Raw genomic sequence first — 20354 nt, forward strand, 5'->3', positions numbered from 1 at the left:
TAGGAGACACTGTATATGATCATCACACTGGCATCACAGCATGGCAGCTCTCTGTGACTGCCCTGCCTTATAAGAGACACTGTAGTGATCGCCGAGTTCGTCAGCTTTTAAGTTTCCCTTTGTAAAGCAGCGCACACACCTTCCATGACTTCACACACCTACTGCTATATTACTGAGCCGCAGGACTGGAACCGCCCCGTATCCCACAGTCGCGCCCCCATCACCTTGTCACCGCCCACTCCTCCCATAAACCTGGTCACGCCCTCCACTGTCCGGCACCGCCCCGCGGCTCTAGTTCCCTGCAGCCAGGCCCAACATTAAAGTCGCCCTGCCCCCTCCCACTTCCCGCCTCCTTACCTTCCCCAGCCCCTCCCACACTCTCCATCCTGAGTGAACTGTGCTCCTCCCCCATCCTGCGGTGTCCCCGCCCCCGCCTGGTGATGACGCGGCTGCCGTGCTGTGTGGCTGGGGGAAGCCGCCGGGTGGCTGCCGTGCTGTGTGTGCGCGTGAGAGAGTGACTGAGGGAAGTGAGAGGCGGACCGGGGCTCGCGCTGTGTCCGAGAGGCAGCAGCGGGGCCGTTGGCGGCGGCGCGTGGAAGCGGATCGGTTTCCGTCCCCCTCCCCCCCCCCGCCGCAGCCGCCAGTACCCGAGATGTGATGACCCCAGCCGCGGCTACACGGTCAGACATGAGCGGCTGTGATGCGGCGGGCAGGAAGAAGAGACGGCGGCAGCAGCAGCAGAGGGTGTCCGGCTGGTGGGAGGCCAGGGGCTGGAGGCAGTGCCCCGGTGTGTGCCTGGCGCTGCTCCTCGCTCTCCTGCTCCTCCTTCCCCCGGTGTCGGTGTGTACGGTGTGTGAGGCGGACGGTCCCCGCAGGAGGAGGGATTCCCCGGAGCTGCCGGCAGGTAATGCAGGGATGGCATGGTGGGCAGCGATGGCACGGGCACCTCCAGCGTGACTCTCCTTACCAGCCCCCCCCGGTCACCCCCACAAGAGTAACCCAGTTGCCCCTCAGTCAGTGTGGGCCAGCCCAGGGAATAGAGATTGGCTGCAGTATGTCACCTGGATCATTGCTGCCCCCAGAGAGCAGCAGCACAGGATGGGGTGGGCATGGTGGGTTATCACAGCAGTGGGTGCCTGTCTCTCTATCATCATGGCTTATATGTGACGGGGATCCTCACCCACCCCTGACCCCTATGTACAGTCCCCCCTATGTATACACTGCCCATGCAGCTTGGTGCATTGGATGATGAGTGCATCCCTGTGGGATCAGCTGCTAGGGATACCCAGGTAATCCCCCTCCCTCTATCATACTTTTCTGTCCATAGTAATATGAATTATTATTGTGATGCAGTCTGTCCTAAGTGTCCCAGCTATTCTCACTAATGTTAGACACTTATCACTGTTTTGGTGTCATGGAATCTCCTTCTGGTAACACATCTGAGCACTCTCCTCTCCCTCTCCCATTTTTTAAGATGGGGAAAATAATACACTTCCCTTATATCCATAAGCAAAAGCAACAAATAAAGCAAAGCCGGTTGGGATGAAAGACCACCGCCTTCCCAGCCCCTACAATGCCTACTGATAACCCTGACAGGCCAATATTTACTCTTGTGTCAGCTTTAATGCTACATATTTTTTCTCTTTAGAACCTGCTCTAGATATTGCATTTTCATTTGTCATTTCTCTTTCTCCTGTGAATGATGGTGATAAGGCATTGCACCTTGGAAAAAGCCAGTCTGTAGAGCATTAGCAATCCTGCTCTGGGAGAGAATAAGCAGCATTGCGGTATAGAGCAGGCTAGGTGCTAAGTAGTGCCCTCGCTGAATGGGAAACTGCATGCATGACACATTTTAGCATACATTTTCCTTTCCACAATGGTTGTCACCTATCATGAGAGGAGGGGGGGATGCCTACTGCTGGACTAGTTACGCAGGGAGAACTGCAGGGATGGCGTATTGTATTCCCTGGCTCTCCCTGTCAGCTGGATTCTCTGGTAAGGAAACCCCTTTGTCATCAGTGTATTCCTTAGCTGTAATTGTCAGCATCCTCCTAGCGGAATGAGGAAGCAGCAGGCGGAGAGACTTAGCAAATGATTGTTTCACAGGGAAAGTCCTGTGTGTATACATCAGATAACTGTGTGATTGCAGCCTATACTACAGTCTGTATATTTGCATTTGAATTTAATTGCGATTTGCTTTTTTTGTTCTAGGTTTTTAATCAATATCCATACTCAAAACATACATGTTTCTGCACTTATTTATAAATCTTTATGGTCTGTATGTTATGGTGGCTTAGCATACACACAGGATATAATATGCATGGTTTTGTTATTTCTACATAAGAAAACTCTGTATTTCAACTTTGAGATTTGTTTTATGCATGTATACTTCTTCACCGTATCCATGGGTGTATTGTATTGTTATAACTTATCTTGTTTGTTAGCCCCTGACAGTCCCTTTGACACCATTGTTTTCATTGAAAGGCACCAGCATTTTTGTTTCCTCCTTTGTCGTTGCTTTTCTGTAAGTAACCTTTATTTATTATTATTTCTGGCCATAGATCTGTTGTGTTTGTGTTTTTATTTTTTTATCTCAAGCGCATCATATAGGGGAAACCCAGAGGGGGCAACCAACGCTCCATGTTTATTCCGACAATTTTACAGTAGCAGAACGCCTGATCTGTTCCTTTTTAAATGTGGCAACCTAGTTATTGAGATAAAGGTGACAGTAAATATTGTTGTGGGCTAGTGTTCTCTCCAGGAATATTTTCGGGCCAGGTGCTGATCACTGAGAAGGTCACATATATATTTTTGAAGGGCAAAATTCTGGATGCACCTCGTCACGTCGCTAAAACTGAAATATACAGTTATTCTAATTTAAACCACTGCATATTTAAACCTTTTTGTATATAATTATTAAAGGGAATATTTATAATCAATAATAAGAATGTTAATATACCAATAAATACCATTATTTACTGTACTTTAGGTTTGTAGAAGCCGTGCATAGCACTTGATGTAGAATGAATGCCACCAGGTCTCTCTTAAAGATGTTACACTACTGCCATGGCAGTCCACCAAATGGCAGTGCGTGTGTTCACATTTATAAAACGTGCAGGGCGCTGCTCCATGCTGAAACAGCCTAGCGTCAAAACTAGTGCTCTTTACTCAGTATCTCGTGGTGTCATAGGACTCAAAGTGTTTTTTGAAATAGGATTATTTCATTTTGTTATTATTATGCTGGACTATCAGGGCTCAGTCAATGTATATGCAGAGAAAATCAGTAATAACCCATGAAAACAAACGCCTTTTAGTGATGCAGTTTTAACAAATTGTTAATAAGTTATGCTTTTATTAGAGCCATTACATTAAAAGAAGAAATAAGTCATGCTGCCGTCTAAAATGTTATAACGCAGGTGTGTGAAGAATTGAGTCTTATTATACGTCTTTTTCACCAAGAATTTCTATCTGTGTAAAGTGCAAATAAGAATAGTAAGCTGCTGTGAATGCACTCTTAAACAGTTTTGTACATGTCATATAAGTGTTGAGGCAGAGGTTATTTATTTTTTTTCTACAATGTTAGATTTTAATTCAGTTCTGTTAACTTAAAGGGGCTATTTCTGTTATTTCTTTGATATGTTTTAAAGCAGGAATTTGGTTGTGAAACTGTCTAACGTGCAGATCTGGTTAACGTACTTGTTGGTTTTTGACACCATTGCCTGACAAAAAATTGGATTGTGTAATGAAAACTATCTGATTTGATGGAGCAGAATGGATCATCTGTCCCTATATTTATTATGACAAAGGACGGAGAGCAAGAAGGGCACTATTACGTTCTAGGTGTTTGGCTTTTCCCCTGTAAGTCTGGTAAATCTAGTACATTTTTGTGCCAACTTGGGTTCAAATGTGTGACTGTTTGGACAGTGATCGTGCTGGTTTTTTCCACATTTTTTGAGAGTCTTAAATTCGGAGTCTATGGGGGAATTCAATTCAATGGAAATTGGCATGGAAATTCCCGGATGCGCACATATCTGGCACTTATTGTAGTGCCGACTTCTTCACAAGTTTTCCTTCATACATCCGTGTTGTGAGGGACACTTTACATGCCGGCATGCGCAATGCTGGGGAATTGTATTCCCTACTATGACTTCGCTGGGCAAACGAGCAATTTATCAACGTGCTTGAAAATAATCTGATTGTGCATTGGGCTCGCTTTGGGGTAACATGCTGAGATGATGTACCCAATATTATTTCACAGTGTACGTGTAATCTGAGCAGAATATCATGATTATAATGAGGTTTTCTTTACATTGTCAATATGGCATTGTACCTCCAACCAAGAGATCATTATTAATGCAGACCCATCAGCAAAGACTGTACTTGTGGAACTTTTTATTAATGCCTATATACAGTTTGTTTATTTTTTTTTTATAAATTAGTCTTATTAGAATAACTGAAGTGGGAGATTTGAATGTTGATGGGTAGAGAGAATGTTTTTACATTAATAATGTGGTAGACGTAATTGCCATTTAAAAAGTGAAATGGCGCATCAGAGTATTTTAATTTCAATGAGATTTATAACTTAAAATGTAGGTGGTTCTCCACCCAAACTAATACTAATCAGTGTATGTGGTGCTTTATAAAAAAAAAAAAACAACAACTTTATGCACCTGTCTTGAATGCTTTGCAACTGCTTTTCCCCACAGTCTGCTTGTCATGGTGAAGAGGCCCCCTATGATTATCTAGAGGAACCTAAATGGTGATCCCAGAAAGGCTTCAGAGCGCCTGCAGGATATCTAGGAGTCCTGCTTGCGGCCACTTCAGTCTGCTAAAACACAAACCGAACACCGCACTATACTGCGGAGCATCTATAGAATAAACCAGCAGAGACGTTACTGAAGATAGCCACTGTTACTGTCAGTAGTTTATTTAAAATAAATAAATAAATAATGCACTTAATATGAAAAATTAAGTAATTAATCCATTTAAACAATGGGCTACATATATGCATTGCGAAGTGTTGGTAAGGCTGAATCCATGAGCAACCGTGTATGACTAGTTAGTAAGATATTCACTTAGGCACGTGTGAGGGTCAATTATTTCTATTATTATTTTTTATATTTTGAAATATGTTGTAGAACATAAACCCAGTAATTACCAAAGTTTCTTATAAACTAAATTGTAAACATACTTAGTTTTTATTTTTTGGGCTGACATATTTCAGCTTTTATAATCTTCTATGGAGTTTTGTATGGGATGCTGATGGTCAGAATACAGACAGAGGCGTCCCGACAGTCTACTGCTGGCCATACACTAGTAGGCTGTAGTACATCGTACATTTTCCCTTGAACTCTCCGGCAGTCCTGACGGCACGATTTGGTGCTTTTTAACACACGATCTGCATACGATTACGATAGATATAATGGGCTGCACATCTGATCATACGATACGTTTTAAGAGCGGCGGGAGAACGCATCGGGTCGTATCCTAGCTAAATGTTACACGATTAATAGTACGACGCATCGCTGATCAATCGGCCCAAAAGCGCGCTAGTGTATGGCCAGCATTAGTCAACAGATTTTTGTAAGCATTATAACACTTACCCTAACCCTTTCCTCCTGCAGTCTATCCATAACCCTTCCTGCAGCCTAACCCTCTCCTCCTGCAGTCTTTCCATAACCCTTCCTGCAGCCTAACCCTCTCTGCCTGCAGTCTATCCATAACCCTTCCTGCAGCCTAACCCTCTCTGCCTGCAGTCTATCCATAACCCTTCCTGCAGCCTAACCCTCTCTGCCTGCAGTCTATCCATAACCCTTCCCGCGGCCTAACCCTTTCCTCCTGCAGTCTATCCATAACCCTTCCTGAAGCCTAACCCTTTCCTCCTGCAGTCTATCCATAACCCTTCCTGAAGCCTAACCCTCTCCTCCTGCAGTCTTTCCATAACCCTTCCCGCAGCCTAACCCTTTCCTCCTGCAGTCTATCCATAACCCTTCCCACAGCCTAACCCTCCCCCTAGTGCCTAACCCTGTCTCCCTGGGCCCTAATACTTACCTCTGCAATCTGTTGGGATTCTGACAGTCGGGATGCTGACTACATCCCGCTTCTATGTGCTGCACTATGGGTTAATGGATTTGAGTGCTGCGGCACAGTTTGGTTATTTACTTTTTTATTCAAAACTATTTGTAAATACAAGTCCTTTTCTAACCTGCTCCAGACTTTTTTTTTTTTTCCCTATTAGTACTTATTCAGACAGGGTCGAGTGCTGGGTTTTGAACTTTTATTTTCTGATTTAGGTATGGTTAGCAAGAGAAAATGTGTGGTATGGCCAGAAAACCATTGTTATGCTTGATATGGTTCCTGTTGAAACTGATTAGGGTCAGTTATATTTATGAGGTCTGTGTATCTCGTCATCTTCTGATTAGTGAGGCTTGGTCCAAGTGATGCCAGAAGTAATTCAGCCTCTTGGCCCAATTAGCAGAATGACCAGATCTTGTCCACATTACAGGCCTGATTCAGAGGTGGACGCAGCTGCAAACAGTGTATTTTTACGCAGTGTGACTGTTTAAATTCTGTGGCCAATGGGATTCCTACATAGACACCCACCGGATGTGGCGCTATTCCGCTGCTGTGCTTATGAAGACGCTCCATAGGTCCTACCATTGAAGATTGCACCAGGCCTATGGAGGTGCAGTTTCTCCGTATGAACATGGACGCCCCTGTCAGCGCAAGTGCATCTTTTGCTGCCGGCCTTGACTGCGACACGTCTGGCTACCACCCAGAAATGCCCACCGAAATTGCCTTTCTCTGTGTCCAAATGTGCTCGGCATCTCCTGAAGGTAACTATTGGGACGCAAGCGTGATACTTCCAATGTCTGTCAACCGTGTGAATATTAGCCTTGGGTGCAGTTAGTGTGCACCTCTGAATCAGATGCTACGTGTGGGAACCCAGTTAGACATTATTCCCGTTGTCTGGCCCTTATGCTTAGTGACAGGATCAGTCTGTATCTTGCCAGCATAAGACTGCAATGGCCTTGGTCTGTCCCAGACCAGTGTCTCAAATATTATTCAAAGTCCTAAGCCTTACACAGCAAGAAATGTATATCCATTTACACGTCATGCAGTAGAAAGACTATGGGACATTACTTTATACACTGCACTCTTCTGACCAACTCATTAAGTCCCCTCTTCTGTGTTTACCAGTGATCCCAGAAAATAGTAAAAAATAACATTCAATGCTCTCTCCCAACAACTCAGCAAGTCACTAGCTGCAGCAAAGAGCAGAGAATCTGCCGTCTATTTCCCTAAAAACACTGCATTGGCTGCTGACTACTTCAAGAGAAATCTGCAAACACAGGGGTGGGTGTTCCAGTTACACTTTCCCAGCTCTGTGACCAGCTCCACAATTGCTGTGAAGGGAAATGAGCAGGTGCTGGCACCAACCACTGTTAATTCAAGTGCACAATTCACTTTGCTGCTCTGAAGCTATTAAATATTACCTCCAGATGACTGACGGCTTTATCCATTTAGCTGACCGGAAAGTCAGGAAACAGAATGACTAGCAGTGAGGGTTTTTTTTATGAGAGAGATGTATTATAATATACAAAATAAAGTAGATAAAACAATCTACCATTAAATTGTGACTAGCATACTGTATGGGTGTATACAATATGTTGTAGAATACCTGTAAGACAAGTATGCGTTGATCATTTCGGCACTGATCGTATCCCAGCTATTGAGAATCTGTGTACTGCATTATATCTTAGACATTTAATTTGGTTGATTCCTTTATTTTATAATGTACATCAGGGGTTCCCAACCACGGTCCTCAAGGCACACTAACGGTCCAGGTTTTATGGGTAGCCATAGATGAGCGCAGGTGACTTAATTAGTACCTTAGGTATTTTGATTTAACAATCTGTGCTTAAGCATGGATATCACTAAAACCAGGACTGTTAGTGTGCCTTGAGGACCGAGGTTGGGAATCACTGATGTACATTGAGGAAATAATGAAACAAATTACAGCTGATATAATTATGGCCTTGCACATACTGGGTTATAGCTGGATGGAAAATGGATGGGGTACGACCAAAAACAACACGAGAGACTTGCTGATAACTTATACCACAGCACTTAGGTTCAGTTATTTATATAACCCCCACACTGACATACACTTACTAGGCTATATTTTGTCAGAAACCAATTATCCTATCACTATATTATTGGATTGTGGGAGGAAACCCACGCAAAGACCGGGAGAATATACAAACTCCAGACATATAGGGCACTGGTTGGAATCCAACGATGAACTTAGTGCTGTGAGCAAAGCTAACCATAGTGTTACCATGCTGCCACTTCATACACAAGATAGAGGAATATCTATTGTGGCTGTAGCATTATCAGCCGACGATAATTGAACAGTCATCGGCAGCTGTAATTTCAGCATCAGGGTTGGAAGAAAGACAGGAATCTGTCTGTGAGCTGCTGTAACACGTAACTGTCCTTCACCATTTATCCTAACTGAACCTATGTCTTCTATTTCTTATGTCCACTTAGCTCTTCAGTGACCGCATTCAGTTTCTTGCCAGACATAGTCTGAATAAATGGTGATTTAGCACAAACGTGTACGATACTAGTGACTGGTTAAGGTAACGATGATATGTTTCCATTCACTGACATGTTAAGTTTGGCGGTCAGTATAATTTTAATATACAGGAAATAGTCCCCTGCTTCTGAGTGAGACCTGTTTATGTCAAGCTTCTGTATCCAGGATGTCCCGTTGACTGTAGTATAAACAAGGACTTTAAAATGTGTTTTTTTTTTTCATGCAGTGTTTGGATAGGTTGTTTAAAGTCTTCTCTAGGCTTCATACACACAGTTTGTTCTTTCACGTGTTTTAACAATAAACAAAAAAAACTTTGGTCATGGTTCTCTCCCAGTCAGGGTCCTATCTGTGTGGCCTTTGCATGATCGACTGTTTTTGTGCGGGTACCCTTCTGCAGAAATATCTCCAAGTAGTGATGGACTGGCGGACATGGTGTCCTCTGGGGATCGGTATATCCAGCGGTTCAAATCCCGACGCCGGAAGACCAGCAGCAGTGAAGATCCCAACAGGGGATTAAGGGAAGTAACCCTAACCCTCCCTTAGGGGTGCCTAAACCTCAAACCCCCTAGTGCCTAAACCTAACCCTCCCGGGGGGTTGCCTAACCCTAACCCCCCCCCTTGCCCTAGCCTGACACTAACCCACCTCAGGGGGTGCCTAACCCTAAGTCCCATTCCCCCCCCCCCCTGCATGGCTGTCTGTGCCCGCCGCCCGGCTTACCTTCGTTTGGTATGCCGGGCGTCATGCTCCCGGCGTAGGGATTTCGACACCTATCATTAGTCCCCTTTCGGGATTGCACAGTCGGGAAGCCGGCCGTCGGCATTTCGACCGTCTGCTTCCTGACTGCATCCCGTCCTCTGACCAGGAGTCATTTTGTGATCCTGGATCTTGCAGCTGGCTAAACAGTGGACACATTGTGGATGCAGCAGATGTAATCCCTCTTCCCTTCACATTCATGAGCCTATCAAAATCCGTACGGTTATCGATTTTGTAACTGAACAGTTGGAAAACGACCACCAATGAGCTGAGGGTGATCTACTAACTGCGCACATTTGCCTGCATGTGATCTGGTTGGGCTCTAGGTTGTGTACAAACACATTGGATATTAATCCTGCAGTACACACTATTTGATCTTTTGCCCGACGTGACTACATCTGTCAGGCCCACAATTGTGTAGTGTATATGCAGTACCAGGTCTGTCTAAAACACGTCGGATCGGCTCCCTATATCGCGTGTACTGCACATGCTACTTTGGCCTCCTTGGAAAGATTTAGTTCGGAATATTTGGTGTGTACAGATACTGCATATATAAAAAATTGTTACCTAAACTATTTGAAGCAATTATTGTGTAATCTTGTACATTCCACAACTGGAGTTATTGGGGTCGTTTTGATTGTCTGAATTTGTCTGGTCTTTGGCAAATCTGTCAGGTGTGTACCTAGCTTAAGCCTGTGTGTGTCTTCCTTAAATTTAGAATACAGCATATATACCATATTGGTAATTTTTCCAATACATTTTCCAGGCTGTTCATGTAACTTATCATTGGCTAGTTTCTATGTAGCTAGGTCGGCAATGGCTGCAATACTTGCTGCTTACCAAATACGGTTTTAAATTGGTGATCTGATGCTTTCAGTAGTAACAATAGCTGGGTCATTCCATGACCAGGACCAAGGGTCCTCACCTGACCAGCTCCAATATTTTAAAATGTAACTGAAGGTTGGTGTATGTCATATTAACTGGGAAAATTTTTACTTCACAATATCCAATAGTAGCAAGACGATGGCCCACAAAGTGGGGGTAGGTGTAACTGCCGTTGACTCTGGTGCCAATTTAAAAAATTGCGGTCCTAAAGCTGCGTATCCACTACGCAATGTTCCTGAGCAATTGCACGATTACGGCATCTTAATTGTGCACAGATCGGGCACGATTATGTCGGAAACTACCAGTGCCGCGCGCAGCAACTGGTCGTTTCCGACAGCAATTATCTACTGAACATACTGGTCAATCTGTCGATTAACGACAGATTGCCCATATTCAGAGATGATTGATGTGCCTACACTGAATCATCAATCGTTCAGTGTAGGTACTGCAGGGGGGAGGGGAACGACTGTACGATTACGATGTCATAATCGTACTGTCGTGCCGGTATCTGCTAGTGAATACGCGGCATAAGACTTAGCTGCTTTTACTTTTTTCACAGTACGAGTCTGGAGTAGGCAAAAACATTTCTTGCATAAAGCTTATTAATCTGCCTATATCTCCAAAGGAAAATATTATTTTAGTATGACATCCGTGTCGCTACCTACCCAAGTGGGCACCATCATAGTGCTAAAATATCAGACTCCAAACTACTTTACTTCCTGTGATAACATTACCTAAAATTGCTCTGACAAACCTCAGTGAATTTTTTGCCTATTTTTGAAGTAAAAAGAGGACTATATTTTAAAATACAACATATATTTTATTTTCTGGATTTTTACTGGATAGGTGTTTTGCCATTGTAGGGAGAAAGCAGGCTTTAAAATGAGGTAATTTTCGGCTTACGCAACAAAATGTGCCTTTCTGTAGGAACACTGAATGAGTCATGACAAGAGAGGGTTTGGCATGCTTACTGTAATAGCGGTATGAGATATTGCTGTATCCTGTGAGAACAAAAGGTGAATGGGGGAAGTGTTGAGGTGTGTGGTGCATGTAATGCAAAGTGTTCATTAGTATTCTGATCTCTGTATATACAACTTTGAGACGTCTAGTTCTGCTGTGCCAACTAATTGTTTGTTCCTCATGTTGTATAAATTACTCCTCCTTTTCTATTGCAGTTAGACAGCAGATTAAGCTGTAATGACATGACTGTGTTACATGCTGGGCATGTGTTTACTGGGCTACACAAAATAAAAATCAGCAGAGTTAACCTTTAAAACATACAGCTGCACCTTTGACAACTATTGAATTAAAGTTGGATCTGGTTTCTTGTTCTTTGGCTCTCCTTTGTATAGTGTTACTGCTGCAGGAAGGGGAGGGCATGTCCTGCTTTTCAGTCACGGTTTCTTCCCAAGCTTGGACCTGTGACAGTAATGTTCCTGATGTCACCACTTGTCTGCAGCCAGATTTTTAAGAAACAGGATTTCAGTTGAAATGAGCAAACCCCACCCCTGCCTCCCCTCAATTTACCGAACAATGTTTTTAAGCAGGTAGTGTGTTCCCTTTCCAAGCTTTACCGTAATACAGACCAAGAACAGGATCTAAAAGTAATAGTATAAAGTGCCCTCAAACCCCACTCCCTTCCTGTCCCAACTTCGCTGGAGTTACTGAACACCTATTTTTTAGTCGGACTTTGCCAAAAGTGTTTGTCACCAATTAGACTGGCGTGTCATAAGATTATTCATGTTTCTCCCCATATTTTACATGCAACATTTGGTATTCGGATAATTCTTAAAGGGCACCTTGTCTAGGGCTTTAGAGTGACTTTTCTGTATTGTGGACAGGACATGCTGACCATATATGCACTGCATGCTTAGAAATGGGCCACATTAATCCTTAGTGACTATTATTATTGATGGTAGTGTCCGCTATAGTGTGTGAGGGAAATCTTCCCATGCTGGCGGAAGTAATGTAACGTTCTGCAAAGGCACATCTCATCCTTTGTGCAGAATTTCATTCCCACCAAAGGAAAAATAAACCTATATACTGGGGTGGGTGGGTGTGTGTGGTATGGCGTTCATACTGTAAATGCCATTGTGGCAGGTAGTGATGTGATTATGACATAGCGGGGAATTAATTGTATTATTGCGGGAGCTATTAAATTGTTTTTGAGTACCAATCACTTATCGTGCCCAAAATGGAGGGGATTAGTGACATAAAGCGGGTTCTCCCGTCTAAAGTGACAGCTAAGGTGCCCAAAAGCCCGGCGCATTGCAGCGAAAGTGTGAAAAAGCTCTACTTATAGTGGATTTCTGCTCGCACTTCAGGAAGGTGTGAGCAGAAATCCACAATAAGTGAAAACAATTGAATAGCTTCTGATCACTCAATATGGGAGCTACGGACGCCGCAAACAATTGAATCCTCCCATAAAACAGAAACCGACACAGTGGGGGCGATTCATAGGTTTGTGCCAGCGGCTGTCCGTGCCGGGCGCCTGACGGAGCAGTTCAATTGTTGCTCCGTTTGGGTGCGAACAGCTGCCGGCATTTCTGCTCGCCCCTTCCTAATGAGAGCAGATATGTTTGAAAAGTCCTTGGTTTGTAATTTTGGGCACACTAACCAAGACTTTAGACAGGTTTAGCTTCTATACGCAGCTAAACCCTGTCTAATTGGGAATGACAAGCATGATCGTTAATGGGCACCCAAAACAAGTGATTTGCTACATTGGGCGGCCATTAATTATCACGGCGCCCTAAAACAATTAAAATACACCTAGTATGTCCATCTTGCCCTCTACAATAATGTAAGTGCTTTGAGTCCTATTGGGTGAAGGCGCTATAATCGTTATTAGGGCTATACCATTAGAAGATTGGACCAATTAATACTGTCTCTCACTATTTGAAATTGCTGATGCCATTATTTGCAGCCAATAACAAATTGTCCCCTGTACATTTCCTCTCCGGCCTCTTTCTTTATAAATCTATGCTATTGGTGATCATCGTATTGCAGCTTACTTCAGTTCTAGCCTTGGAAACTTATCTGGGATGGGATAAGATAACCACAGTATAGTTTCTGTTGTCAGGAGAATGCGATTTTAGGGCCTGATTCAGCTGTGGATGCAGTTGCAGCTGCGATAGCACAACTCTGGTAATGCAGCAGGAGATGACCTGCATGCATTACTGATCTGAGCTGCATCCAAGGACGCAGCATCAGATCACTTGTGATTGCATCGGCCAGCTGAATGACCATGACCAGCTGACAAAAATGCATGAAAGAGGTCAGGAAATCTGTCAACTGACACAGATCCTGGCCTCTTCCCACCCTGAAACAGCAGCAGACTGTCATTCACTGACCGTTTGCTGCCAAACTCCATCCAACATCGCAGACCTGTACTGCACATGAGCAGATTCCCGACCATCGAGAACTGTATGGGACGGTTCATCTGCATCATCTAATACACTGCACATTAGTTTTGTGGTTTTAAGTTACAGTAATGTAGAAATAGTAATACAGTGGGTAGTTTTAAGGGACCCTTATCTCCTAGTGCTTAATTCATAGATGTAACTGCTGTATGTGATGTATCAACTTTCAGTGGGAAATTCCTGTAATGGTGCGTACACACGGGATGATTAAAATGAACGATAAGGATATCGATCTTATCGGTATTGTTCATATCATGCATTTTTTGGTCCCTTCCAACCCACCAACGACATGCGATGCGCAGGCATGTATGGATGATAACTATATCGTCCATCGCCCCCGTGCATGCAGGCCAACCTGGTTTGATATCGACCAGGTTACTATAGGGACCCACGATCGTTGATTGCGGGTACTTGGCTGTCGTCAGTGGTGTGCTTGGTGTTCGATATAGATCATCTAGCACTCTGGGAAGGTGCAGGACGATCAGTCAGCGATATAGTTATCACTGACTGATCGTACCGTGTGTATGCACCATAAGTCTGCCTCAGCACTGTTTTTCTATATACAAGAGCTGTAGTACTGAACATATGAGCCCAATGTCTGTCTCGTCCACCAGTACTTTATAGTGTAGTCAAATTAAGAGTTGGATAATCAAAAGCTTTTTGTATTGATATTTAACTATGAATAAAAATATAATAATCTTGCTCTGAATTGGTTTTGGTGTTAATTGATTAGAGAGAAGTTAAAAAAAATGTCATTGTTAATTGGAGCAGTTTATTGCTTTGTACGGCTGCCCAATAGCTAACCATTTAAATTGTCCAGCTCTGGAGTTTGCAGCAGTAAAATAATACTTTAATTCCTGTAACCCAGTCCTCACTCAGTCCTTATGCTGAGAGTCCGTGTCCTGCATTTCCTCTCGGGGTTAATCCACCAGCAGGAACAAAACTAATGACTGTATAGGAAGCTGGCTCAAGAATGCAGAATAAATGATCCTGTTCTGATAAAAATCAGATGTTTCCCATTTTAAATGTAACTTTTAACAATCCCCCTAATATTCAATAAATGTATTTAGGTATTCTCATCCCTGGGGTTGCCACCATTTGGTAAACGTAGCAACTGACTGTCACTTACTGCCTCTGATGCAGATGTTTCCTGCTCCTGGGGTAAGATCCACAATAATCAGCACAGACACAACCCTGCTAGCCACAACAAAAAGGCAAAGGGTGGTATTTATCAAAGATGGGAAAATTGTAAAAGAAATTATCAACCAGTCCGCTCCTATCATTTTATAAACACAGCCTGCAAAATTAAATTGGAAGCTGATTGGTAAGTACTTTATCTCTCCCCGCTTTGATAAATACCCCCCCAAAAGTCCATTTAATTCACAAAAAAAGTTTTTACAAGTGAGAAATGAAGAACTGTAACATATTTATACATTTCTGCAAAAATACCCCCCATCATGATACATCTATTTTCCTATAAGTATCTCCTTGTGCTTGGGTTCAGCCCACCTATTTTATGGGTTGATATAATAGATATGCTGGCTTCAGGGTAACCAATTGGCTATGTTCATATATATCTTGAATTTCTCATGCCTCCTGTGTTAATCAGGCCTCTGCTTGACTAATAATTATGACGCCTGATATCCATGTTGACTGGTTCCCAGTACATTGACTACCTACATTCTTTATAAATAGTTAAGTTGGCAACAAGGTTGAATTCGCTGTTTGTAGGTGATAGGTCCATGTGGTACTGCCTGTGACCTGATGGAGTTTGAATGAATACACAGCTTCCGCCTTCACAATGTTTAACTTGTGAAATCAAAGTAATGTTGCTGAACAAAAACAGCTTGCTCTGCTCTACAGTGTTCCAGATGAACATTTGCTAACTGCTCGGTAACTGTCTAGCAATAAATACAAGACTTGAGTGTGTTTGGTTATATTCTGCAGTGCGATTCATTAAGTATGGACTTGTGATGAGTAGGCTGTATGAGGGAATGCTTACCATCTGCTTATTCAATTAAGGCTGATTCTATTGGCACAGCACGTTTCACAATATTTGATATCCTATTCCAGTTGCTGAACGCTGAAGCGTCTCTTAACATTGTTTTTAATCAGAAGAAAAAAAATGAGTAAGCTGGTGCATCATCACACGATTAGGGCCTACGTGTTTCGTAATCTAAACTTAGTATAAATATAACTGTATTCACAATCAGCATGTATCGTTATATGTTTGACTTGGCTATCAGAGCTGTGGGATTATCCGTGCACGTGTCCGTCTGAGAGACAAAACGGATATATTTAAATTATTTTGAACTGGGCAACTTCATCTCCGGACCTTTGAAAGCCCCCTTTATAGAAAATAAAATAAAATCCTTCCTCTGTATGCATTACACATCAATGAGTTTGTTTTCAGTCTACGTGTGGCTAAAGCTGTGTAAACATAAAAACATAAAATCCCGCGATAGCTTGTTTTGGCTTGGGACCTTCACTAACAGTTTCCCAGGTACAACGGGATATAGTCAGCATTCAGAATCCCGGTGGCGGGTTCCCAGCGGGTCAGAACGCCGACAACTTGTAACAGTAAGTATGAGGGTTAAGGATAGGGTTAGGCTGTGGGGGATGGCTAGTTAGGATTTTGGTAATGCTTAGCTTAAAAATATTTAATGAAATTCGCTGGCATTTTCACTGTTGGGATCCAGCTGCTGGCATTCTGACCGTTGGGGTTCTGAATGCTGGGACGTCGTACCCAACCCACAATGGTGGTACAGTAGACCCTGCAACAAGTGTCTTTAATATCAACGTGTTGGGTTAAATACATGGCTATTAACTTGTGCTATATTAAAACACTGAAAAAATAAATAACTGCTGGAAGGAATGAGGCAGACACCAGGATGCAAAATAGTATGCAGCCTAATTTTAAATGTGGCAAGTACATGATCCTGAGGACAAGGCACTGAGCCATTTAAAGAAAGCTTTAGCATTCAGAAGATAAACTTTTGGAATCTATAGCTTTCAGAGGAATCAGTATGTAATAAATCCCGATACGAGAAGCCCGACAGCAGGAGATCCCGATGCCGGCTGGTAAGTACCCTAACCCTCCCCTCTCCACCCCCCCTAACCCTACCTCGGGGGTTCCTAACCCTAAAACTCCTGGGTGGTGACTAACCCTAATGCCCCCCTGGGGGTGCCTAAACCTAACTCTCCTGTGGGAGTGCCGAACCCTTCCTCCTAGGGGTGCCTAACCTCCCCACCCCCACACCCCCTCTCCCCCCCCCCCAAAAAAAAATTCACCCCGCTACACATCCTAAACCCCACCCCTCCTGCTGCTAACACTAAGGACGCCTCGGACTTACCTCGTTCGGGCTGTCGTCCTTTGGCGATCCGGCATCGGAATTCAGATATGCGTCGGTACTTTGACGCCTGTCTGAAGTCCTCCGTCGGGCTCCTCGTGTCGGGATGTAGACCAGCGGCATTTAGTCCACCGGTCTATCAACTGAATCCCCTTTAGGAGAGTTCTTAGTCCTTACACAGGAAACTAACAGCTGTAACTCAGCTATAATAACCGGATTGTAGTTAGCAGACCTGGAAGTCCAACACGGGTCTTAAGATAGGCGTCGAAATACCGATGCCTGTCTTAATCCCGACGCTGGAACACAGACTGAGACACCAGCCCGAACCAAGTAAATCCGGTGCATCTTAGCTGTTAGTCGTGGGGTCAGCTTTAGGTAGCATAGCGGGGTTAGGCACCTCTAGGGGGGGTGGCTAGGGTTAGGCACCACTGGGGTGGTTTAGGCACGAACGGGGAGGGTTAAGGTTGGGCTACAAGAAGGGGGAGGGTTAGGGTGAGAGTGTAAGTATACTTATCCGACCCCTGTTGGGATAACAACCATCGGGATGCCGCTGTTTGTATTTTGACAGTAGGCATCCCGACTGCCGGCATTACATACCCATTCCATAATCTGCTAAGTGCTGGTGTAAAGCATTTAATGCTGTAATTATTAACTCTCTTATATAGAAAGGACACACATTACATATGACTTTACAGTAAATAATCATTCATATCAGTTGCTGCTGCAGTGGAGCTTAGTCTATATCCCCTGCTACGTACATACATGGGTTAATTTTTGTCAGAAGCCAGTTACCCTGCCAGCATGTTTTTGGGTTGTGGGAGGAAACCCATGCAAACCTGGGGAGAACATACAAACTCAACAAAGATCGGGGTCTGGTTGGAATGAAGCCTGTGGACCCCATTGCTGTGAGTCAGCAATGCTGCATATTGAACCACTGTGCTGCCCATATAGAATTACAGTCTGTATTTTTTTGCAACCTTGGCTTAAATACAGGTCATTATTGCTAAATTACAAGTTAATGTATAATAGTGGTTCTCAACTCTGTACCAGTTTACATGCTTTATATAGCATTAATAAAAAATTCTATTAAAGCCATGAATTTTGATGCAAATGGGTAAAATGTCACCTGGTATTTTATATTCTAAGTTTTTTAGTGTTACTTATACAGCGCACACACATTCCGCACCTATTTGGTGGTTCACATCAGTCCATGCCCAGTGGAGCTTACACTCTATATTCCCTACAACATGTACACACACATATACACCAAGGTTATTGTTTTTTTTTTCTAGAAACCAGTTAACCTACCAGTATATTTTTGAACTGAAAGGACTCCGGAGTACCTGGAGGAAAACACAGGGAGAACATACAAACTCATACCTGAGACCTCAGTGCTGCGAGGCAGAAAGCTAGTCATTGTCCATGTTACTGCCCCACAAGCAGCTTTCATACACCCATTTGTTGCACATTTGAAAAAGTTGCTGTTTGTTCGTTCTATAACTATCTACTTTTGACCTCCTTTTTTTTTTTATATTCATAGTCCTCGTGAGTTTTTGTCTGTCTTTGTAAATCTCTTTTTGCCTTATGTGGGAATGCTTATTAAGTTTACACTGCTTGGATGTTCCTGTGCAGGCTTTTAAATAACCTTTACTTGCCTAAATCTTGCCTATGGGCTAGAGCGCTACAGAGGAAATGCAGTGATATGCTGGAGATGGAAGAAAAAAGTTACTTTTTGTTTTCTTTTTTTTTTTTTTTAAATGGGTTTATAGGCTGTACATTCTGTTTGCATAGTTATATGTATTTTCATAATCATTTTACTATTCCATACCACACTAGGGTCAAGAGGAAAGATATACTTGGCTGGATACATAAAATTGAAGAGATTACATATTTTTTTTCTTTTACTATATTTCAAGAATACAGTTCACCTATATAACACTACACATTAAACAAAGTGTCTTCTATATTCACCTTTTTACGTGTTACAAGGTAGTAATAAGTATTCTTGAGTATTCATTTGTGTTTACATGGCTTGGTTATGAGAGTCTGTGACAGAGCTGTAGGAAGTGTACCCGCTCTCCAGAGATTGGCTCTGAATGATTAATGTCCGTGTTCACTTCGCAACCGCTCATTTGAATAATGGCTAACACCATAGCATGTGCAGGGTTTTCTTTATGGATGTGTGTGGTGTAGCCACGTCCCTACGGCCCACTCACTTCTTCGTGGGACCTTGCTGATGACATGGCGGCACTCGATTAGAGCAAACGCAGACGTCACTACCTTGCTGCCCTGCCCCCAGGTACACAGCCGGTATCGGTCTCTGCCGACCCCAGCTTAGTGACTGTTTTTGGGTTGGCACTGCATAAGGGGTGTGCGCCTGTTTATGGCTAAGGCTTTACATTATCACATTAATCTGCTTCCCATGCCTTCTGCTCTGAACGTTTAATAGAAGTTTTGGCTTTATTTATCTTGTCATTGTTTGGGGTGACAGCTGGTATTTCAATTCAAATAAAATTGTTTTTTTTTTGCACTTTTTTTAGAGGTTCTTTGCATAATATATTGTTGAATTTCTAAGTTAGAGCACAGGTGTATTTATTACTGGCTGACGCATGTCAAAAGGTCCACAGGTGGTGCTGACTAATTTATGATACTGAGAAGAACATGCAGCACTAGTAAAATTCTATTAGATTTTTTTATTGTGGTCATGCTGTGGGCTGGGGAGGGGGTTTCCAGGCAAACCGGAACCCCCCCTGTTTTTGGATATGGGCTTTGCGCACAAACATTCTGCTCATCTTTTTTGGTATCGGCAGAAATTTGCTTGTATAAAAGCAGAATATTACTGTCTGAATCTAGCTAGCGTCCAGACAGTGGATGGGGTACCACATGTACATTTTTTTTTTAGCAAGTACTAAAGTACCTTGAAATGTCTTTTCACTACCATTAGAAGGGTACGGACATTATGGGAAAACCTGGCTTAGCTTATATACACACCTTGTAGTATAAAGCTGGCCACACACTAGACCAACTTACATCCAACCAGCCAACTAGTTAATTGGTTGGAATGAAAATCTGGTAAGGTATGAAAACAAATGACAATCAGCAATTTGCTCCCAAACACCGGAAAATGCACAAAAACTGTTTGAACAAATTGTTTAGATCAAACATTTAACAAACTTGTCTGACGACCATTTTCATCTGTTTTCTGGCATTTAAAAGCAAATTGCTGTTCATCAACTCTCATACCCAATTAACAAGTTGGCTGGTTGGATGTAAGTTGGTCTAGTGTGTGGCCAGCTTAAGTGTGTGAAATATTCAGCACTTGTAGTATTTATTCCGTGTCCGTA

General features: G+C 43.1%; 1 protein-coding gene across 2 annotated transcripts in view; it reads left to right on the forward strand.

The window, feature by feature from the left end:
• Positions 1–428: 428 nt before the first annotated feature.
• The window catches only part of STIM2 (stromal interaction molecule 2), a 100790-nt gene continuing 80864 nt past the window's right edge, over positions 429–20354 (forward strand). For both annotated transcript variants that reach the window (XM_088482961.1, XM_088482962.1), the window contains exon 1: positions 429–904. In XM_088482961.1, coding sequence (XP_088339087.1) covers positions 658–904 — 247 coding nt within the window. In that variant the 5' untranslated portion in view covers positions 429–657. The remainder of the gene's footprint in view (positions 905–20354) is intronic.

The sequence above is a fragment of the Taudactylus pleione genome, unplaced genomic scaffold, assembly GCF_031769625.1.
Source record: "Taudactylus pleione unplaced genomic scaffold, aTauple2 ptg000302l, whole genome shotgun sequence".
Lineage (NCBI taxonomy): Eukaryota > Metazoa > Chordata > Amphibia > Anura > Myobatrachidae > Taudactylus > Taudactylus pleione.